The sequence below is a fragment of the Chaetodon trifascialis genome, chromosome 6 (assembly GCF_039877785.1).
Source record: "Chaetodon trifascialis isolate fChaTrf1 chromosome 6, fChaTrf1.hap1, whole genome shotgun sequence".
Classification (NCBI taxonomy): Eukaryota; Metazoa; Chordata; class Actinopteri; order Chaetodontiformes; family Chaetodontidae; genus Chaetodon; species Chaetodon trifascialis.
Window position 1 is genome coordinate 27484875 of NC_092061.1, and position 24153 is coordinate 27509027.

The 24153-nt window shown below is 42.3% G+C and overlaps 1 protein-coding gene across 3 annotated transcripts; it reads left to right on the forward strand.

Annotated features, from left to right (window-relative positions):
* Positions 1 to 827: 827 nt before the first annotated feature.
* Positions 828 to 22212, forward strand: fkbp15b (FKBP prolyl isomerase family member 15b). Of its 3 annotated transcripts, XM_070963918.1 has the most exons (30): positions 828 to 1002; positions 3278 to 3381; positions 3467 to 3545; positions 3704 to 3773; positions 3861 to 3935; positions 4968 to 5066; positions 5172 to 5321; positions 5423 to 5491; positions 6406 to 6549; positions 6731 to 6885; positions 6984 to 7032; positions 7140 to 7256; positions 11071 to 11155; positions 11312 to 11412; positions 11513 to 11600; positions 11805 to 11914; positions 13042 to 13140; positions 13302 to 13396; positions 13773 to 13875; positions 15377 to 15409; positions 15960 to 16131; positions 16806 to 16942; positions 17126 to 17281; positions 17452 to 17604; positions 18573 to 18665; positions 18894 to 19007; positions 19877 to 19984; positions 20364 to 21028; positions 21293 to 21401; positions 21618 to 22212. In XM_070963918.1, exons 1-30 carry the CDS (start codon positions 953 to 955, stop codon positions 21693 to 21695), a joined length of 3660 nt encoding a protein of 1219 aa, XP_070820019.1. In that variant the 5' UTR covers positions 828 to 952; the 3' UTR covers positions 21696 to 22212. The 3 variants fall into 3 exon arrangements, with proteins under 3 accessions (XP_070820019.1, XP_070820020.1, XP_070820021.1); XM_070963919.1 differs by lacking the exon at positions 15377 to 15409; XM_070963920.1 differs by lacking the exon at positions 21293 to 21401 and having other exon boundaries at positions 21618 to 22206.
* Positions 22213 to 24153: the final 1941 nt, after the last annotated feature.

Below are 24153 nucleotides of genomic sequence, written 5' to 3' on the forward strand. Positions count from 1 at the left end.
GAGCACACCAACACTTTCTGTTTGTTATGGCATACAAAGTCTGAAATGCCACAGACTCAGTGAAAACTATTTTCATTTGGTGAAATGAAACTTTTTACAAGACTTTATAAAGGAAAGTGCACATATCGCATTAGTTATAAAATGAGTACACAAGAAATATAACAGCACAGATGACAGTCAACTCTATAATATAAAAGTATTCATAAAATGCAATACAGTAATAAGTTTAAAAAGTATTAGAATAAGTTGAATTGTAAATAGTAAATAAAAAATAATTGCAGTTAATAGAAACAGATCTATGGGGGAGATTTTGATTTTTCCAATAACATAGAGTTATAGATATTGTCATAGTAACAAATAATATCAGTTAGCCACATCACATCCACATGTTGAAATGAGAGGATTCAATGGATAGAATAGAAATATAAAACTTATTCTGATATAACTTATTTTTAATTTCTCTCTTCCAAATCTGACTTTGAATAGTATTTATGTGTGGGAGGAATTCAGTTGTTATTCCTTCATTCATTTGTTGTTAATGCCAGTGCCATTCACACCACTCAGTACTGCTTCTATATTAAGAAATTCTGTCCTCTGTGCCCTTCTGTGAGGTCAGAGGTTGTGGTTGACTACAGAGCAGCATCTCCTTAGTGTGAACTCTTGATGACTAAGCAGCACTTTCAACTCAGGATGACCTTGTGCTGCCTTCCTCCTCAGGACTAAATCCTGTAATGAGCACGCTACCTTTGGGGAGTCATTTGAAATCCTGTAATAGTCTTTAGCGCCCTCCAGTGGTAGCTGCCGCTAATTGAATTCGGATCAGGTGGAAAGTCAGCTGATTCCACCACAAACAGGAAGGGGAAGTCATGGTTAAAAAAAATAGCCATGTAAAAACTGCTAACTGATCTGTGCATTTGTTTTGTCTTATAAGAAAAGGCTTCACGCTCAAAAGATGTTCGGCGGAGACGATGAAGACGGGGACTTCATGTCCCCCAGCGGAGGGTGAGTTTGTTTGTTAAAATAAGGTAATGCTGTCAGGCTACATGCTAACTAGCTGAGCAGCTTTAGCTAGCATTAAGCTAGCTGCTGTGCTGTATGGACCAAATTTGATTTGATATTTGTTCATTTATTGCGACCTTGTTTGTAGGTCATGTCTTTTAGAAAATAGCCTAAAGCCTCCGTGATTTTTGGTGAATTCTTCTCTTATTAGGCTGACTTAGACTTTTTCACAATGAAACACATACTTCAGTTAATGTTTTAAAATGAAGTTTTTGTTGCCAGTAATTGTTTACACAAAAATACCAAAAGAAGCGCTTTCATTTCAGCACGATGAAATTCGATATAAATTAAGTTAACTTCACTCTGAAGGTCATATTGTATGTGCCGAATTGGAAAATCACGTTTGATAGCTCTAAAAGTCTTTCCTAGTACGACAGTTAACTCTGTGCTGGTGCGGACAGTCCAGGAAAGCTCAGAGCCACAGCAGCCACAAAGTGTTTTCACTGCGGACAATTCAAAACATGGCTCGTCTTTATAGCAAGACACAGCTTCACTGATTTCACATCCACTGCACATCTGATCTGCTCATCACATGCCTTCATATCTCCATTGACATATTCAACTACTGTATTAATAACCAGAATCCCTGTTATCAAAGTACAGTGTTTCAGAGCCAAGTCCAAGCACTCAAAGGCTGCCAGCGTATAAAGTGAAGAAGGAAACAGTTCATTTGTTGAAAATCGGCGTTTATGTGTAGGTTATTCAGTTGTGACGTTGACACATGAGCTGTTTCAGGAATCTAAAGTGTGACCACTGTGTTCTGACACACTCCGTGACTATGAATGTCCCATGTCTCTCAATTGTGAAGCGTTTAGTTACAGCTTTGCCACGTTTTCAGGCCATTGCGATGGCAGCACAGTGTGTAGGAGCTGGTGGAATAAGCAGCCAGCGGAGGGAGGAGTGTTATGGCGGCTAATTCCTCTCACATGCTGCCTGTTAGAGGAGTAAAGTGAAGGCTTCTGCCACAGCCCGTCTCTGCTCAGTGGAAACCCAGCACGAAGTCGGAGCTGCTCAGCTTCTTCCTCTGCTATGCTGTTGAATCTCCCACAGTGGTGTGACTGCACGGGCGACCGAGAGAACAGGGGCAGCCCAGCATAGAGGCGTTGGAACGTACACTGAGAGGATTTTAACTCACACATGCAAACAGATTGGCCCTCCTCATCCCAGTTCCTTACCATCGGGGATGAAGGCCTAAAGGCTTTCAACATGTCTGTTTTTGGAGATACCAATGATTACCAGTGGAAGGAGTTCCAGGGGTCAGTACAGTTAGCTGGACAGATTTCCAAAACTTGTCTTGTTTTGAAACCACAGACACTTTGCAGAAATGTTGGTCTAGCCTTGCAGGTTTGTTCCTGTGTGTTGAAAACAATGAGATTGGTGCCTGTGATTGAGGTAGTCGATGTGACGAAGTTGCAGCATGTGATGGTGTAGTAATGGTCTGGTTGTTTGTGCACTACAGTTCTTGTGGATTAGTCAATCATCAGAAAATGAATCACCATCACTTTTGATATTTGATTACTTGTTTAAGTCATTAGTCGGGCAAAAATCAAAACAGTTTGCTGATTGCAGTCCCTCAAACATGAGGACCTGCTGCTTCTCTCAGTTTAGTAACAGTGCAAATGACATAAAATTCATAGAGGAAAGTTCAGTCTGAAACTGAAGACCATGGGATGAGGTAACATTTCCAGTTTATGCTGCTAAGTGGACTGTGAGTTGTTTGTTTGTTTGTCATTTGTTAAATGACAAAATATTTCATCACATCTCTTTGGCTCAGAACAATTGTCTAAATCCCTTTCTGACATTTTGTAGAATAAATGACATTGGTTCACCCAAAAAAAAGACTGTTTGATTGATTATGAAGATGCAGCTCCACAGTTGTGTGGACATTTTTTAGTAAGTTTGTGCAGCTAGAATGCACATAATGTAGCCTATTACGTATTTGACTTTTAAACCTTCATGTGGATTAAAATGGTGTTGGAAGCTGAAGTGTGACAGGCAGCCACAGTAACTCCTGAGATCCCTGGAATGAAGAGGAAAGGCTTTACACTTGTGAGTAGGAACTAGCCTGACTGCACAGTCAGCGCTGCTTCAGACGTCATGTCTTGATGTGTTTCTGCGGCCAGGGTATTTTTATTCTGGGAGTGTAACCATGGAGTGGATCGTACATTTCATGGCAAACATAACTATAGGTAGATCTTAACGCTCGATCTCCTTGCAGGGCCAAGTTGGCCTCCCTGTTTGGACTAGACCAGGAAGCCAGTCAGGGGAACGAGTCTTTCCAGTACACAGCACCGAAACAGCCCAGAAAGAGCTCCAATTCAGGTGAGACCATCAGAACAGAGACATTAATAGCATCAGATTCAGCCACAATGTGGAGGCAGAATGAATGTCTTTTGTCCGTTTACAGCACCAGCTACCCAGAAACCAGCGGCAGCACCTGGAGCTCCTGCAGTGCTGTTTGCCACAGCAGCCCAAACCTTCAGATAGTAAGGACCCCGTTTATGTTGTGTTTTGTTGAATTTTTCAGCTTCATGATATGAAAATGAATTCCACAATCAGCTGCATAAATCAAGTCATGACTCTCCAAATCATCTTATAGCAAGTCAGGTGAAAAGCCTTTCTGCCTTTCTTGTCCCATGTTCAGTACTAACGGACAGTATGTGAAGCAGGGCAAGCTGGGAGCAGCCGTACTGGGCAACCACGCAACAAAAGAGGTTGGAGCTTTGCTAATTGGTCACTTGTTTGAGATTATTGGTGTGACTTTTGATTTTTATGTATAATGCCCCACTTCTTTTGTACAGTACAAGCTGCTTCTGTACTTGAGCCAGCAGAAACAAGTGACAGCTGCCAAGATCCATGTGGGCTTTGTTTTCACGGTGAGTAGAGACAGAAAGAATGTCGAATGCATATGTGTGAACGGGCTCCATGCATTTGTGCACCCTCAGTGTACGTCAACTAAAAGTGCTTGCTTTTATCACTGACAGGCTCAGATTTTTATAGAAAGGATCCCTTATATTTAAAGAGTAAGATCCTTCTTGTTGAACCGAAGCGGCCTCTATGTTGCTCTTGCTTAAGCCACCTGACTCCTTTTGCAGAAGTAGTATTTTTATCATTGTAAAGCACTTCATTCAAACTTGACAGGAACAAAATAGAACTGATCAAAATTTGCTTTGTTTGTCTTTCACTGTTCCAACAATCACCACCTCTGGTTTGGTCAAAATAAACCCATTGTTCATGGATTCGGTTGAGGAGCGAGAGCGAGGGAAGACAGAGAAGTAGCAGGGAAAAAGAGTTTGTGAAGCCAGGATATTTTCACATCTAACTCTGGAATTAATTTCACCAGACATTATGACTACAGAGATTTAAATATCAGACTTCAGTAGATTTTCCCAGCCAAAAAACAGTAATTACTGGATTACTGAAACCCTGCTGTGCATTATGAACACTTATCCTGTAATTTAAATGTGTTCATTAGTAAAACAAGTTTAACTGACTAGTCTTTCTGGCACCTGCTAGCAAGGGTAGCAAAGTTTAATCAGCCAGTTAACTAATCGTGCACATCCCCAATCAAAATGCCAAAGCAAGAAGATTTATTCCACTTAAACTTGTTGTATTTTTTTGAATATATAAAAATTAAAATAAAAGCAGCAGCACACTCCAAACTCACTTCAGTGTGTCACTGGGTAGATAAGTTACTGGAAACATAACAACAGGAACAACATGTCAGAATTCACTGCTCTACAGATTCCACATCCATGACAGTTTCTCACATGTAAACTTTGATGCAAGCTGCTGTGAATAAGCAGATGACTGATGTGTGCCTGGTGAAAAAATGACGCAAATGAGCTCAAGTGTTTGCCATCTTGTCTTTTCTGTCTTCTGGACCACATGTTCTTTCTCTCCCGCAGGTACAGCCGAACAACTACTGCACTTTTTATGATGATCAGAGGCAGAACTGGTCCCTCATGTTTGAATCAGAGAAAACTTCGTCAGACTTCTGCAAAGAGGTGATCTAAACCCCTTTGTCATTCTGACATGCGGTTATACAAGTTTTCACCAGATGACATGAGTTATGTAACGGACAGTGACTTCTTCCCTTTGGTGTGTGTCAGGTGTGTTTGGCGAAAGCAAACAGTGCAGCCTCCTTAGATACTGTGGTGGTTCAGGATCTGAGTCTTGGTGAGGGCCAGGCGGTGGAGAACGGAGACTCTCTGGAGGTGGTGTACACAGGCTGGCTCCTGCAGGACCACGCCATTGGACAGGTCGCACACTTCAGTCATTATTCCATCAATTTGACCCCAGGTCCTGTAGATTTTCCGGACTTGATGGCACTCAACTCACCGAATCTTAAATATGATTTCAGGTTTTTGACTCCAACCACAACAAAGACAAGTTGCTACGACTGAAAGTTGGAGCGGGGAAAGTCATCAAAGTGAGTCGAAACATACTGTTCTGAATAAATAGCGGCTCAAGGGCAGTCACACACCTTTTAATACAATCACTATAATGTTAGAAAATATTCAGATTGACTTCTAGTTTTTGTACTTTATTATTTTTCAGTCTGGTGGTATCCTCTTGTGTTAGCTTCATTTTTAAAAATGTAGAGTTATTTTCACATACATACTGTACTCCACATGTTTCATTGCGACATTTCTTATTTCCAGATACTGTGATATTGATAATGTGAGGATGCTTGGATGTCACATGTTGGTGCATTCAGAGGACAAACAAGAGAAATGTGATTGTGTAGATATGGTCATTTTGCCCAGGAACATTTGAAATTGTTAAGATAAGTTTCTAAATTAACTAAAGATTAGACTTAAACATCATGTACAAAACATTGCAGCTACAGGACATCAACATTTTGTTGATCTATCATTCTGGGGCCTGTATGACGAAGCGAGATCAGTGGCCTAACCAGCTGTCTTTGGGCTGAACTCTGTACCACGATGCTGGCTCACTGTTTGCCAGGGAGATCATCATATGAATTATCAGTAGAGTCACTCGAACATGAGTTGACTTTTCCATTGAACTCAAACACTGAGCAAACACTGCAGTGCACTCATCTGAAACGATCTACAGGACTAGCTCCCCTGAATGTGTGCACCAGTTACTTCCTCCCCCAATGTCAAAAGTAAAAATGGAAAATAAAGTCTGAAGAAACAAACTAGTGGCCTATCTTAATGACTAAATTGAAAGAGAAAAATGTGCTAACACTGTGTTTTGAAGTAAACCAGCCGAGCTTTAAATGACCAGCCTAAACTGTGACTGCATCATGTTCATCACTGCCCTGCTATTATGTTATTACCTCATGATCCCTCTTCCTGTGCTTCTCCGGGTGACCAGGGCTGGGAGGAAGGCATGCTGGGCATGAAGAAGGCAGGCCGTCGTCTCATTGTCGTCCCACCCAACCTAGCTTATGGATCCAAGGGAGTCCCCAACCGTGTCCCGTCTAACAGCACTCTTATTTTTGAATCAGAGCTTCGACGGGTAACACCCACTGAACAGTTTTCTACATCCTTCCCTCATCTCTCTTGTATCTGACTTTTTCTGAATCACCTGATCATTCGAGGGCCACGTGAATACTTCTGTCACGACCTCTTTACTCCAAGTTGCTTGTAATGTTGTTGAGGTGTGAAATGAAGCTGATTCTGTTTGTTTTGGGCTTTAGGTGAAGTTTTCCAAGGACAGTGGGTCTGATCGGGCTAGTGCTAGCTCCAGAGACTCTGCTGCTCCCTCTCCTGCTCCTTCTCCAGCCCCCAGTGTGGAGAATCTGGACCCAGAGCCCTCAGTGCAGACAAGTGGTTCAGCCTCAGGCATACCAGGGTGAGCGTTAAGCCTCAGGAAATCTTTATCATCATCATCATTCTTAATTCTTTCGTCACATAAGCTCATTTCTCTCTGACCATCTCTTGTTGTTCCAGGGAGCCACCGCTTCGTTCAAAGTCGAACTCGCTCAGTGAGCAGCTGGCAGTGAGCATCCACTCTGCTTTTTTTCTTATTAATGACGTACTGCGATATTAATTGCCGTCAGTTGTTTAGCAGCTTTATTGATGGGTTGCTTACTTTTCTAACTTCAGAATCCAGACGCCACAAAAGCCAAGCTGATCTCTCGCATGGCAAAGATGGGCCAGCCCATGTTGCCCTTTCTGACAGGCGTGGCTAGCCAGCCTGAATCCAGTGACTCTGAGCTTGAGGTGGGTCTGTTGATGAAAAAGTGTGCTGATATTCTGTATTTCCTATTGTCAAAAAAGTTCATGAAAAGGCCAAAACCAATGAATGTGTCCTACTAACCAGTGTTTTGTGTGTGTCCAAGGCCTGACACATCATGACATGTTCCTTCATTACCATGAACACACACACTGTACTTTATCCTGACACAGTCTCAAATACACCAGCCTGCTGCCTGAAATACTCTCTAGAGCAGTGGTTCTCAACAAAACTTCAGTGACTAGCTGTTTTAGGAAATCATTTACAAACAACACTATAAATTTGTGAGCCATTTTTAAGATGTTTGTCTTTGGTCGGAAGCACTGGGCTCAGGGTTGACGACTAGTCAGGTCATCTTTTCATGGGATTTATTGGCAATGATAAAATAATTCTAGAATAACACCAGCCCCATCCTTTAGTCTGAAGCCCACTCAAATGCTCTAAATTGCTTTAAGTTTTTTTTATGATGACATAGAAACCCACATATGTGTCTGAAAAAGATGACACAGTTTGAAGGTCCAGGGTGGAGGATTTAGGACCATCTATTGGCCCTAAATCCTTTTGCATTTTTTGTGTTTTTACAGACCACTGAAGATTCTCCTACAGGCTTGGAAGGTGAGAGTGAGGCGAATGGTATTGTGTTGGTTGCAGTGTGCAACCTCACCGCTAGATGTCACTGAAACCTACACACTGGTCCATTAATCATTCAGCTATCCTTTATTCACCCAGTCAGTAGCTGCGTTTCCATTACAGTTGTTCGCAAAATAAAAGCGATATTTCTGAAATTTCGACAAAGTTCAAGTGCTACTTGCAGGTGTTTCCATTGAACGGTGTTTTGCGAACTAACCGAAATTCTCGTAAATTCTCGGCCGTCCCGCGAGACTGGAAGATGGCCGAAAGCGTTATGCGTCTCGGTACACTGATCTCAGGAGCCGCTACGGCTGTTGCTGTACTTATTATGAACAGAAGGCGGAGGCAACGTATAACTGTTCAAAGGCGAAGCCCTTATGTGTGGCAGCGGCCACGAATAAGGGATTTCTGGGAGAAGATTGTAAATGAGGAATTCACAGACGAACTGTGGATACAACATTTTCGGATGACCCGGGCCACGTTCAACGAGCTTTGCGATGTTCTTGAACCTCTTGTGGCACCAGATGCGACATGTAAATGCGAAAAAAGTGTTTCCATTACACTTTTGCGATACACTTTTAAATCGACACGTCTGAAAAACCACCTCATGAGAGCGTAAAAATGTTTTTGCGATATTTGAGAGGATTTTCGAAATATAGGTGTTTCCATTACCAGTATTTTATTGCGATATTTAGGTTTATCGCATTTCTAGGTGTAATGGAAATGCAGCTACTGTTGGCCCACAACCAACAGAATGTCAGCATATCGCCAAAAAAGGACGTGATGTGTGCGTCACAGTATCACTTTCTGTTTGAGTCTTTTTTTGAAGATGATTAAATTACAGTGTGTTTGAAGGCATTGAAACACATTCACTGTACTGTAATCATGCTCCTAATGGGGCAACTAAAGAAGCATTTGATTGATTGATCTTAGGGATGGGAATTGATAAGAATTTAACAATTCCGATTCCATTATCGATTTTGCTTATCGATCCGATTCCTTATCGATTTTCTTATCGATTCTCATTGGGTGAGGATATAAAAGAGTACAAATGGGTTTGTTTGTGTTAAGTGTCTTGAATGAAGCAGAACTCCACTGGTTAAAATAGCAACATGCAACTCTGACAGAATTTGATTTTCATTTGAACAGATATGCCAGATAAAATGCAACGAATGAACCTACCGAAATTCAGGGGCATCTACAGTGGCAAAAACGTGCAAACCTTTCACCACAAATCTAGTGACAGCTCTGTGACATTCCTTTATCCTCGTCTCGGTCATTTTACTCTTCCCTGCCTCAGCGAAGGAGTGGTTAGAGGTGCGCGAGGCCTGCCGGTGTCCGCTGCAGCCTCTGAGCCAGCCTGACTCTGGCAGTCATCGTCATCTAAATTTGATGGAGGGACATGGAGATTATTCATATGGCGAAAGCAGTTTACAGTGAAATGGTGCTAACCTTAACACAGCAGACACGGCTTGTAAGAGTTCAACATTACCCTCATTACTAATAACAGATGACGCTCTGGTGTTTGCTCTGCCGCTAGATTCACAAGCGTCGCTAAGTAGCGTATCAAACACATGACATTCCTGCAAATGAATTGCATGCTGTGTGGACAAATATTTTCATGTTGGAGGAATTCCCCCCTTTGAAGAAATGGAAACTTTGCATGTGTTGCAAGTGGCCCTGGTGTCATCTTTTCACGTGAAATATAGCCATACTTTTGAGCGTTTCTGCCTCGACGCCATATCGGCTCCGTTCTAAACCAAAACAATGCAACGTTAACCAGGCAGGCTAACGATTCCAAGGAATTGAGCCACTGGGAGCCGGTTCTCAAAAAGAACCGGTTCTCGATTCCCATCCCTAATTGATCAGTTGATTATTTTCCAACGAGTCAGTTAACTATGTTGTATATGAAATGTCAAAAATATGAGAAATGCTTAATGCCCTCCACAAGTCACAGGAGACTAAACAGTCTAAGTATTCAACTTACAATGGTAGAAGAGAAATTTAGCAGCCTGACAAAGAACCTTTAGCTAACACGTTTGATACTTTAGAATTAATTTAAATGATGAGTATTAATTGATTAGTGGATCGATGCAGTTGCAGCACAGCACACAGCTTAGCATTGATGGGCCTTTTTCACAGCACACTTTGTGACTTGTGGTGGGAAAAGCTCAGGTGTTACTAATAACATTAACAACGGCTCTCTTCTATTCAGGTCTCCCAGTAAATGTTGATAGTGAGCCAGCCAACAATACCAGGAGCCTGAAACTGCATCAGCTAAATGGAATTGAACAATTATCCATTTGATTATTTACACCTGTGCTCTTCACATCAAAACGCCTTCTGTGAAAAAGACTGACTTAAAAATTTGGTATTTAATGAATATTCTTACAGGACACTCCACTGATTTCATTTGGACTTGTTAAAATCAGTTTACAGGTGATGGGCGTATTAGAATGCTGCCGTGTAGTACAGCGAATACAGCTGTATAATGACATCACTGGAGCGATCTGTGCTTGGGCTTTTATTTCTTTCTTTATTTTTGCCTTTATTGGATATTGCAGCTAAGGAAAGAGGGAGGGGACGACATGTAGCAAAGGGAATGTGGGAATTTCCCAGCCAGGGAGGGTCCAATGAATAACACTTTTGAATTGCATTATGGGAAGTGTAGGACCCAGTGTTTTTGGAGCCTAACCCATACTTCAGCAGCTTTCATTCAGGCCACCTTAGCGTCCCCATCCATCCATCCATTTTCTATGCCGCTTATCCCTTTCTGGGCCGCGGGGGGGCTGGAGCCTATCTCGGCTGTCAACGGGCGAGAGGCGGGGTACACACTGGACAGATCGCCAGCCGATCACAGAGCAACATATATATACAAACAAACATTCACGCTCACACTCACACCTAGGAGCAATTTAGAGTCACCAGTTAATCTAATGAGCATGTTTTTGGTTCTTGGGAGGAAGCCGGAGTGCCCGGAGAGAACCCACGCATGCACGGGAAGAACATGCAAACTTCACAGCCTCTCCTGCACTGATAATTGATTTTTTTAACCTGTCTTTTGCAAATGGCCCAACATAATGGAAATACAATGCAAAATAGCTGGAGTGGCCCTGATCTGCCATATCTGGTGTCTTTACTGAGTATCTGCCACAATGTGTTCATGTCCAGGACACCAGTGGCAGCAGAGCGAAGGATCGGCCTGCAGCTCCATCTCCAGTGCATATATCCACTGCTGCTCCAGCTTCAATACACGGTAAACTTCTTCCACATGTTGATAATATAGATTTTTCCTGCGGTTTAGGATCACAAAGACAGAACACAATTTTCTTATGATAGTGGAGAGTATTTTTACAATTTCTTGATGAATTCCCTAAATGTGATCTGTTAAGTTCTAATGTTTTTCCTGCAGTGCATCCTCATCCTCACACTGCTCCACCTTCTGCCTTAGTTCCAGTTATGACAACTGTTGCCCCACAGCCTGGGCTGCCAGACAGCAGCCACGCCTTTCAGGTGACATTTCACCACATTAAATACTAACGTATCATCAGTACCTACATATGAACACATCTGGAAATATCTCCTTATATCTTTGCATTATGTTATTTCATAGCCTTACTCCTACACACAAACCTCTGTGGCTCCGTCTCAGCTGCAGCCCGTTGGCCAGGTCTACCCTGCACAAACTGTCCCATACATGGGTGAGGGACACACACACACATATATATATAATATAGACATAGATTATAGAGTGACTATCAGGTCCATTTGACCATTTCATGATGCAGTTCTGCACAGCACCCTCGATAGTCAATAATACTACACAGCTGCATGACAGTTTTGTGTTTAAGAAGTGAAACTGTTACAAATGACACACCCTGTTGTGATCATGCTGTTTTCTTCAGGCTCCAATGATGTGACTTCCTTCTTGATGACTGAGGCCCGACAACACAACACAGAGATCCGGTTATCTGTCACAAAAGTAGCAGATAAAGTGGACCAGCTGGCCTCAAAGGTATGAACTCTATGTGCAGAGATGTGTTCATTAAGGAGCTTTAACAGAAAGGTGCTACAGTACCAATTTTACCATTTTAATGCTCCTTTTCCTTATTTTTATTACTTTCTACATTGTAGTTTAATACTGAAGACATCAAATTTCTCAAAGAACACTATTTTGAAACTGGCTCTGATCACCACAGGAAAGAAAGACCAAGAGTTATCTCTGCTGCAGGGAAGTTCATTACAGTTACCAGCCTCAGAAATCGCAGATTAATGGCACCTCAGATTAGAACCCACACAGAGTTCAAATAGCAGACACACCTCAACATCAGCATCACAGAGGAGACTGCTAGAATCAGGTCTTCATGGTTGAATGGACATTGGACCAGTGGAAATTGGTACTTTGGTCTGATAAGTTCCAACCACTGTGTCTATGAGATGCAGAGAAGGTGAATGGAAGGTGTCTGCATGTGTGGTTCCCACTGTGAAACGAGGAGGAGGAGGAGGAGGAGGAGGTGGAGGAGGTGGTGGAGGTGGTGTGATGGTGTTGGGGTGCTTTGCTGGTGGTGTTCAAAATTCAAGGCACACTTAACCAGCATGGCGGCGACAGCATTGTGCAGCACATGCCATCCCATCTGGTCTGTGCTTCATTTGTTGACCATCAGGACAATGACAGAAAACACACTTCCAGGCTGAGTGAGGGCTATTCGACCAAGAAGGAGAGTAATGGACTGCTGCATCAGATGACCTGACCTCCACAATCACCTGACCTGAACCCAACAGAGACGGTTTGGGATGAGTGGGACCACAGCGTGAAGGAAAAGCAGACAACAAGTGCTCAGCATATACGGGAATTCCTTCAGCATTCCAGGTCACTTCCTCCTGAAGCTGAAGGCCAACAGTGTGTCATCAAAGTGAAAGGGGGCGACTTTGAAGGATCTACAATATTCAGCTTTGCTCACACTTTTTTTGGTCACCACATAATTCCACACAGTGTGTGTTATTTCATAGTTTTAATGTCTTCAGTATTGATCTATAATGTAGAAAAGAGTTCAAACACAGAAAAACCGTTGAATGAGAAGGCGTATTTAAACTTTGACTGGCGCTTTATGTCTGGCTCTTGTTTTTCTGTTCCTTAAACAGATAGATGACCTTCAGAGGCAAGGAAGTCTTTCCATGGGCGTGCCTAATATGCCGATGGAAACCTCCATGATCATGCATAACATCCAAAGAATTGTCCAGGTACACCCTCAATAGTACAGTGCCTTGTGCTGTTTGAGGCTCTGTTACTCGTGTTTTTTCTTCGTCTCTTTTTATAACACAAATACTGATTCTCTTATTGCATCTTTTGGTGTATTGGGACTTCAAATCAAACCGTGTTGTGTGTCACTTTCTGTTTTTAGGAAAATGAATGTTTAAGAAAGGAAGTCTTTGAGAAAAGCAGTCGCATTGAGGAGCAAAACCATAAAATTGGAGAGCTCATCAATCAGAACCAGAGGTGAGCTGGAAATGTCCCAATTATGGCTGACAGAAGGCCAAAACATCATGTCCTACCACTATTTCTACTGCGTAGAAATGTATACAGTACGATCTCTGTCACATGATAGTCTGGAGCTCTTCTGTTTGAAGCCACCATTATGTGTCTTATGTTATTATTGGTTTATTTATTATTGATTTTGTTTAAAATGCAATTGGTGGATTAAAAAAGCAAGATGGAAACAAGACTGAAGACTAGAAAGGTTTCAATTGTCAGTGTCTCCTTCGTATTGCATCTGGTTGGACTAATGGTGACAACAGACCACACTGACTCAGGAGGAATCAGGAGGATTTCAGTCTGAATAGGTCTGTAATGTAGTTGTGCTGTGGTTGTCCAGGCACATGGAGCAGAGTCACCTGCTGCTGGAAAAGAGGAACGACTCCCTCAAGTCAACCAGTGAGCAGAGCCAGGCCAGACTCCTGCAGGCTGAGCAGGACAAGGTGAGGATTTGTCTTCAGTGGTGAAGAGGGGGACAGCTGAGACTGGAGACTGATGCATTCACACTGTAGCAAGGATGATCTTACTCTCTTGCAGTGCTGACCAACTGCAGTATTAGTCAGAAGATAGTAGTTTGTAGTGGATCCAAACCATCACATACACCAGAGTATTGCCATGTATGTAATATGCTTGATCAGACCTTTGTGGCTGCAGACTGCTGCTTGTGCATGTGCATTAGCATGTGGTCAGAGCATACTGGACGCAGCATGACATCAACCAAGTGGCTTGCAGTGTGTGTATGTGCCTTCAGACTGAGGATCTGGGTTTTATGCAACGTGATTGGTCAAGTAGAAGTCAACTGATACATTGGTGGGACCAAGATTAAAAGCTGATTTTGCTTTATCATAGGTATGTCCATGTTGGTGTCATACATTATTATTATTGTATTATTAGTATTAATTTGTCCAGCAGAGACCACTGACATGCTTATTTTAGATTTATAAAATGTTCTGTTCAGTACAGATCTTAATCTTTTATAACCATATCTAATCTGTTTCTAAATTTATATTTTATGTGTATATATGTGTTACTACACACACACACACACACACACACACACACACACACACACACGTATTTACTTTTAAATATCACTGTCGGTATTAACTCCAGTATCTGTCAGGCTAAAAGCACAAGGCCAGATGGATGTCTGTCTAATTAAAGACTGAGTGGTTTTATTTATATCTATTTTGTTACCATCTGGCAGATGAAATCTAGTGTGAAGATGCAGCTCTGTCCTTTGGTACAACCTGCAGAATGTTTTCCATTTTTAAGATCCATTTTTATGTTTTCACAGCATCATCATAATGGACAAAATGACTTTGCAAAACTTACTGAACACTGATATTTTGTGCTGCATTCAAGATGATAAATTTGGAATAGCACTGTAACTTGATACATGCATCATTATCTTCTATTGTTATACGTATTTAGGGCTGTAACTAATGACTGTTTTCATTGTCGATTAATCTGTTGATTATTTTCTTGATTAATTGATTACTTGTTTGGTGTATAGAATGTCTGGAAATGGTGAAAATGCTCAAAATGACGTCCTTAAATGTCGTGTTTTGTCCACAACCCGAAGATATTCAGCTGACTGTCATAGAGTAAAGAAACCAGAAAATCTAAATTTTTAAGAGGCTGGAGTCATTTTGACTTTTAAAAAATGACTCAGACCAATTAATTGATTATCAAAATACTTGGCAATTAATAACTAACAACTAATCAATTATTCGATTAATCGTTGCAGCAGTAATCTGAATTTAACATTAAGCTTTTCACTTCAGTAATACACTTTAAATTCAGCACTGTCAGTGGGGCTTGGGCTGGTATTTAATTAATCAGTTAGTGTCTTTTTCCTGTTCTGATGCTAATGATGAGGGCTTCACTCTTTGCTGTGCTCCTCTTGAGGAAAATCTAGCATTCACTGCTCTCTCTTCTCAGCATGCACTGCCTCAGGACCTGGGCTCTGGCCAGGTGAGCCTGTTTCCTCTGTATACTGCTAGTAGTCTGGGGTCAAATAGTATCTGCAAGATAAGAAAAACCTTCAAATCAACAGCTGTTTTCAGCAGACAAAGTAAAGACAGTAGTAAGTTTCGACAGTCTCTGTAAATGACTTCCCTTTAGATGCAGTTCAGTATTGGTCAGCTGATCTGACTGTCTTAATCCTGATCACTCCCCACTTCCAAACATGTGGCACAGAATGTGAAGAATTATATAGATCTACTATTTGACCCAGATCTGACCACAGCCACCAGAATCATCCTGTTTATATCATACTTCATTAACATTTGAACTAACTTTTCTTTCCTCTTTTTTCCCTTCCGTCTTCTCCATCAGTCATCACTCACCATTTTTCCCCCACAGGGTCATGCTGCCCACAACACTAGCACCAGTAGCCACTCATCCAGGCTGTCGCTCTGTTGTTACTCTGTCTCTGTGTGCCCTGGGTTTTACTTCACTGTAGACAGCTACTGGTATATGCCCTCCACTCACCCCTCCCCCTATCCACCTGTGACTCCACCAGGTTCGTCTGACGGAGGATCTGGCTTCATCCACTGCCCGGCTCTCTCAGCTGCAGCTAGAAGCTTCAGCTCAGCAGCAGAAGGCCGTGGAGCTGCAGAGTAAACTGAGCTCAGCGCTGCAGGACAGTGAGAGCCACAGCCAACGAGTCGCTGCCCTGGAAACACAGCTGGAAGGTCTGTGCTGATGATGAATGCAATTCACTTATACTCCACTGTTGTAAATATGGCCAGATGTGCAGTCCAACAGTAAAAAACATTTGTCTCTCAGTCTTTTATTTTGTGAAGCTCTCACCAGTGACTGAAAGCCAGTCTGAGATTTACTCCTGTCTCTTGCCTCTTGCTCAGGCACTCTCTCTTCTTAGCTTCCTCCACCAGTGTCTTTGGTGTCTTCGCCTCTGCCATAATGTCTGTAGAGGCTGCTGAGCCTGGTTCTGTCACTTGTCGTTGCTCCCAGCCAGCATTCCCCACTCCTGGCCCAAAACTTCCTCTTCCCAGTGGTCCAAAACTCCTGTGCTAGCCATGTGAAGAACAAAACTGCTCCGAAGCTCTGAGCTCCCAGTCCAGCCTGGGTAGAGTCAGCCTGCTAGCTCTATGGCACAGAAGAATAAGATAAAACAGGCAGACAGAAGTGAGCTCTTATTATAAGCACGCAATTTAATTTGTGTCAGATCATCAGCAATCAATTTAAGGTAACTGCTCTTACAAAGAGCACGGCTGTGCAGCGCAAAAGCCAAAAGAAAATCTGAAAACAAACAATGTTACACACTAAGTGACCAAGGCCATGTCAGTCCAGCCCATGTTAACTGTAAAGAAACACTAATCTACAGTGCTGTGTTGATGGGTTTCAGAGCTGAAGGAGGCAGCAGAGAGGGCTCACACTCAGTACCGCTCAGAGAAGCAAAGACGCAAAGAGACAGAGCTGAGAGCCAACAACATGGAGGAGGAACTACAGGACCTGAAGACTGATAAAGAGAGTCTAGAACGAGTAAGTATGCTTCATGTTTTGTCCTTCACCATATCACAGGACACAGAAATCACCATGGAAAGAAAGATAATATGTTCAAGACTGTTCAGAACTGTTTGAAACTGTTAAGAAATAATTCAGACAGGAGTTTCTGGAATGTGAAATAATAAATGCTGACAAGCCGTTGGTTCCCCTCCCATTCAGACACTTTTGGAGAGGAAGAAGAAGTGGCAGGCCGAGCGTCAGCGTCGGGATGAGGAGGTGGAGGAGCTCCGCAAGAGCAGCCAGCAGGAGCTGGACAACCTCCGAGCTCAACTGCGCAAAGCCAGGACCAGCACTGACAATGCTGCATCTGAACAGGTAGCATCCAATGGAAGGGCTTCCTGCACAGAATATACTACTGAAGCAGCATGAATGATAATGCAATGGCCATTCCCAATGGGTCTCTGAACTCCCTTAAATATATTTTGGGTCTGTTAGTCTTTATCTGAAGTGGCACCACTAATGTTTGTACCATGTATGTGTTGCAGTTGTCTCAAATGCAGGCGGAGCTGGAGGAGGAGTGGAAGGTGAAGTGTGAACGGACGTTGACCTCTGCTAAAGAGAAACACAGCAGAGAGCTGGCTGAAGTCACAGAGCAGAGAGATGCTCTGCAGGACAAGCTAACCCAGCTCCAAGAAAAGGTAGACAAGCAACACACACACACACACACACACACACACACACACACACACACACACACACACACACACACACACACACACACACACACACACACACACTGTGATTCAGTGTAATCAAAGAGTTTGTCTTATTGTTGACTTGTAGAGGAACTCAAACTTTACACATTATGGTTACTTTAATAATAACCCTGATGATGTCATCAGGGGTGCATTGTGGGAAATGTAGGGAATGTGTTTTTAGAACTTGACCCATGCTAGGATCCAAAGTCCTAATATCTTGGCATCTGTTGTACATATTTCGACCTCTTTTTAAAATCTGTCTCTTGTGAGTCCAGCAACGTTAAGAAGTTGCAGCACCCCTTTTAATAATCATGTCATTTCTTTATATAAGAACGTTATCATGTATTTGTTTCATCTTCATGTAGGGCAAGTTTCTAGGTTAAGGTCATAATGCAGAGCAGGCTCAGTACGGCCTGCATTAACGTCTTAACATCTGATTGCCCTTTTTAATGAACATTGTCAGGTGACATAAAATCCTTGAACACAACTTTTGACTTTTCAACAGTTCCAGAAAACACACAGGCTAGCTTATGCCAAAGAAAACAAATACACAGTGCCTTGACATTTTTATCGGCTAGATAGTTACTACTCAGCTATTTTAGGTAATTGGGCAGTTGGTTATCTAAATCTTTTTATTGTAACTATTGTTGAAAAATGAAACCACCAGTTGTAGAAAAAGCATTAGCATTAGCTTCAAGTTCTTAAAGTAGAAGAAAAAACTGCAAACTTTGTTTCTGATTTTTGAAGCATACCTTCAGTCACAAATACCACAGCTTTCGTGTCTTTCTGGTTAGCTGCAACCAGAGAGCTCAGTTTGAACCTGCAGTAACCATAATTGGAAACAAGAAGTTAGTCATGTAGTGTGATGTAAATGTGAATATATGATGTGTGACTCTCACTCTCAACAGTTTACGGCTTTGAAGCAGTTGAGAGATGCAGACGAACAGAGTTCACTACAACACGGCGGGCAGACTGAAGAGCTGCAGGCCCTTCAGGAAAAAGTAAGATGGACGAGTCGTTGTCAGTCAGCCTGTGCTTCTAATTAGATTAAATGGTCATCATTGGCAGGGAATGCATCCATCAAGGATGTCATTTTCCAGGAATTCTATAGGACATTGCATTTATGTATTCAACTGCTATTCATTTCTCAAGAAAATTGTGTGCTGCTATTTATTCCTGGGTGCATCCCACCTACAAACACACACAATCACTTTGTTATTCTCTTTAAGTACACAAACTTGGAGCAACAAGGAGCAGCTGTCAGGGAGAAACTGGAAAGAAGAGTGGCTGTACTGGAGAGGAAACTGGCAGAGCAAGAGAGTTCAGGAGACACTGCAGCAGAGGTGAGAGTCAAACGCGAGCACACCCGCACTGTATGCACGACCGGAACAAATAACTGAGGGTGCCGCACAATTAGTCCCACCAGTTTTCCAGCTTTCATGAAAAGAGTGGAACTTTGTCACTGCGAGCATCAGAGTGAATATCAAAAATGATCAGCAATAGCACATCACCACCACCAGATGTCAGTGAAGAATGGCTGAGCGTTCAGCCCCTCCCTCTCAGTGGGGGATTTTCACCACCCACAAACAGGAAGTGACAACCTGCAGGGGATACGGTACGATGAATGCTCACATGTTCAAATCCAATTCAGTATGATTCACTTTTATTGATTACCTGATGGCTCCCCTGCCCTCTACATTTGCAGTATAGCCTAGAATGTCTTACACTCTCTATAGTAGGTAGGGCTTTGATTTTTGCACTGGAATCTTTCCATTTTTTTCAGTATAAACAGCTTACAGCCAAAGATCTAACATATGTTAATCAATATGAAGAATCTTCATAAATGTAGGATTTAAGTTCTGTTTTTGCGCTTCTTTAAGAAGTGCAGATGTTCCTATTTTTATGGTATTTCAAGATACATGTTAATCACTGTCCAAAAACATCTGTAAATCCATGAGAATGATTTTTTGATAACCTTGTGAACAGAACCACTGATTATGTCGCTATAAACATTTTAACAATAAATCTGTCATTTTTTCCAGTGACAGAGTTTTAAGATAATTTATGTCATGACTGATACCTGCTGTAGACAAGTTAGGTTTTCATTTATTTATGTTTGTTTTTATAGAGACGGACACATGAGCATATCACATAATGACTAGTGCTGCATATCATGGCTCACAGTGGAAGAACAACCTTTGTGTACTTGCAGGTGAAACGCGTGATGAACGGAGTGTTTCATTCTCTGAGAGGGGAGTTTGACCTCAGTGAATCTTACAGTGGCCAGGCTGTGCTGGGGGTCATTGTCACGACCATTAAGGTAAGTACCTTTGTCATAAAATACCAAAGCAGCCTTTCTGTGGCAGTTTGGACAGAATCATGGAAGTGAATGGATGGCTTATTTTGGTGGAACGTTTGCATGTGTGAAGGCAAGCTTTAAAATGTCTAAATCCCTGTAAAGGAAAGGTTAACAGCTGCTAGCTTGTTCATGTTTGAACTGTTAGCAACCATGTTAGGGTTAGGGTCATTTGCATTGTCAGCATAGATCAGTGTGTAGCTTGCTCATTCAGAGGGGGTTGTTTCTGTTGAAACTGGCAAAAATGACTCTTGGCTGTACCTGACTTTGTACAACAAAACACTAGTGCCAAGCATATGTTTTGGTGAACCTTCCTCAATCATATGGACATCATTTTTTCCAGAATGTAACCCTGCAGCTGCTCAGTCGCACAGACAGATCTTCGCTGAGTCTGAGTAAGAATGAAGAGGAGGAAGAAGAAAGTGATGATGTGAAACAAAGAGAGGAGACACCTCATCAGAATGTACATGTAAATGGAGAGAAAGGAGTGAAAGAGGAAGAAAAGGAGGAAGCAGAGCATGTGGCTGAATTGGATTCTCACCAAGTCAGTGACACCCAGATGGATCAGGGAGTAGCTGCAGAGACGGAGACAGACACAGCAACAGAGTCAGAGACACAAAGACAGGCGGAGGCAGTAGCAGCCACTGATCTCCATCCTGTTTCATCCACTGAAGTGAAACAGCAAGAGACAGCAGCAGCAGCAGAGTCTGAGGTAGAGCAGGAGCGGGAGCAGGCAGAACACTCAGTTCATGAATCCTGTGCAGAGGTAAAAGACGCCAAGAAGTCTGCAGATCCAGATGATGAACCTGGTGAGAGTTCACCACATGAGGATGAACAGGAAGCTGCGTCAGAAAAGAATGCTGCTGTGAGCAGTGAGGTGGACAAGGAGAGCACGGCTGACATAAGTCATGGAGGAGACGCGAATGCTGCTTCTCAGAAAACCTTTGGACCCCCAGCCAACCCACCTCCACCACCTGCACTTCAGAACAGTTCAGGAGAGGACACGAGGTGAGACCTGGTTTACTGTGTCAGATTATTCTTGGCCAACCAGTTTTGACCTGTGGACTTGGTCACATGTTGTCAGATGCAGTCTTAACTCATTGTTATTTACGATTTCATTTAACTTTAACTTGACTCCAGTTGTAACATCTTTACTAATGAATGCATGTAATCCTGCAAACTCACTTCTTGCTTGCTTCATCCTCCATGGTCCTATTCTCTTTCATTGTCGCTGTCTTTTCGTACCCCCACTCTTTTCTGCTATTCTCTCAGTCTGACTGGGGGAATGGGTGAGGAAAATGGAGAGGAGCCATTTTTCCAGAACACAGCTCCTGCCAAAGCCCCCGCAGCACCCAGTGAAGAGGAAGAAGAGGATGAGATGGTGAGGAAGGACATCTAAGCTCTCAGATGATTCAGCGCTCCCTGTCACCCTCTGACCCCAGCCCTTCTTTTGTGTTTTGTCTCGATGTTGAGTCAGTCAGTGGTGTTTTATCGCTACATTATACGTCTTTAAAGACTACTAAACTCCATTAATTAATCCATTAATACAACATTGATGGACAGAATTCAAGTTTTCACTTATCTTGTTTGTTTCCAGAGCTTGAAAGGGCGCCCCCCCCCAGCCCCTCTGTTTGGTGATGAAGAGGACGATGATGATCTGGACTGGCTGAACTGAGATGGAACCAGGATGATAAAAGTTTGCGTCTAAATTTTCAACACTATAAACAGGCACAAGGTGCTTTACCAGCTGTCTCTGCCTGGTGGAGCAGTGATGGTGAGAGGCCTCTGCTGAAGAACTCGACTGGACAGAGAAGTCAGACAGATGTGCTCTTCACCTCTGCGTTGTCCTGCTGACTGACAGCTGCTGCCTCAGCATCCTGGAGCACAAAACTATAGTTCCAGGCCCTGATTTTGGTTGAAATAACAAACCAGTCACTCACAGATGAATCAAAAGAAATACTTGTCATCAGTTATGTGATATCTGTTGGTGATGCAGTTGATTCCTAAATTTTTACATGGCACTGTAGCAGATTAGTTTGTTGAATCAGCAGTAATCCTGTCATCAGTGGTTTCAGACTGTACCATTACATGGTTTTTAATTATTAGCTTGCTGCTTTAAGAATTTCACTTTTACACAGTTTTGCTAACCTGAAATTCATTGCAGAAAATAAATGACATGGAGATATGTTGTTACGTGCGTCAGATCACTTTTTTTGTCTGCAGGTTGTCATTTTTAGTCACTTCCGCTAGTTCCATCAGCAACTTTTCAAACAATGTCCTTGGTGCTTGTGCATAAAACTGTCCTTAGATACTGTATATTGAATTTTATGTCAGTCTTTTGATGATCAAAGTGCATTTGTTTGTCAGTTGTTATTATTGAAATAATTCCTAAAATACACAGTACGTTTTTAACGTTGGGGGTGACCATCAGTGACCAGCAGGGGGCGCTGCATGCCCTGGACTCCAGATGTAGTGTTGCTGTCACACTCGACTGTGTGAACTGCACAGACAGTAGAAAACCGTTTGATTACAGTGACTTAAAAGGTAAACTCTCAGTGTTTTAGACTATTAGTAAAGCTAAATTCAAAATAAAAATGTAAAAGCAAAAAAGCTGACACTAATCTTTGAAAGCAGATGCAGCTGAAAACATTTGACTTCAAACTTCATAGACAGTGTTAGCTTTAGCGAACGTTAGCTTTCCAGGTGAATAAACATGTATGCCAGAATCAGGTGTGTCACCAAGAAATAAAAGTAAATCAAATTTTTCACTTTTGAAAGCTTAGCATGTATCTAGATACTTTATGGCCAAGGTGTATGTTAAAGTCAGCCTTTTCTGTTGAAGGTATGGCTGGATTGAAGGAGGACGTACTGCACATGTAGTCTTGTAAATGCTGCTTTAACAATTTCTGTGACATAGCTACAGATCTTTCTGTGGCCCTGCACAGCATGGTGCTCTGTGGTCCCTCAGATGAGCTAACCTGGTTGATCAGTGGAGTAAAGGTGCTTCCAAATGAAGTGCTACATCGTGCAGGTAGGACTATGGGATCTATCATGGAGTAAATGGAAGTTGCTCATTCTTTCAGGAGGCAAAAGACTCTTCAAAACTGAATGCCTCATTTGACTGTTCTGAATAAACCTTTAGCACAGCAGACATTTTGACTCCTCGAGATAAAAGCATGTTTGTTATGAATCCTCAAAGCCTATACTGATGTGGGTTCCCAGTTCTTGTTCTGGACCACCTTATGGCCCCCAGCACAAGTGATGCACAGTCCCTCTGCCATGCTGAGCCGAGAGTTTGACATGACATGACAATATAATATGACAACACAACATTATGATTTGACATATTGCAACAACATAATCTCAACCAACGAAATGGAACAAATGCATGACATGGGGTAATTAATGCACTTGAAACGCATATACTGTGATGTGATGCGAAGCAAAACACAATGTGTCAACATACAGAAGAATCATAGTATATTTTCTGTACAAACCTTTATTTTACACTTCACCTTCTTTTAGATTGTATGTTTAAGCCTTTTATGATGTGGTGTTTTTTTTTATTATTGAAGCCATTTTTAATCATGTGCTATGTGACCACATTGCTAAGTCTCCTTGACTGGCTGTCAAAAAACTGATTTTCCTCCCCTCAGCTGAGATCAACAAACCTGTTGAAATAAGGTGAAAAACAAGTTACCTTACAAGCAGACAGTGTGCAACCTGTGAAGTGAATTTCTCAGCAATTAAATTAAACCCTGTAATGTGTGGTTTAGAAAAACCCAAACAGGACAAGTTGGGGAACAGGGCTCTTCTTAGGCAAACTCCTTTGAAGTCTCAGTTGAGACCCCCCCGCCTATAGTCGGAGCAGGCACTGAGCCTTCAGATCCTGGTTTGTCTTGGCCTCGCTCAGACAGTGAACTCCCGCTGAGGAAGGCCTCTGCCCCTCCTCAGCCCACCGTGTTGTTCCTGTGGGTCAAACTCTGGCTGCTGCCCCTGAGACCAAAGATGACCAGCAGACATGCAGATCAACCCAGCCCCCAACCCTAATTGGAGTGTCTGTCAGCCTGCCAGCCTGTTTATATTCACTATTTATTCACTACTGTTCACGTATGAACCTACTGAAACTCTGC

Coding starts and splice junctions, on each gene's coding strand:
- fkbp15b (XM_070963918.1), top strand. CDS start 953: ATGTTCGGCGGAGACGATGAAGACGGGGACTTCATGTCCCCCAGCGGA. Junction 13,141..13,301: donor ACATCCAAAGAATTGTCCAG/GTACACCCTCAA, acceptor TTCTGTTTTTAG/GAAAATGAATGTTTAAGAAA. Junction 21,402..21,617: donor AGGAAGAAGAGGATGAGATG/GTGAGGAAGGAC, acceptor GTTTGTTTCCAG/AGCTTGAAAGGGCGCCCCCC.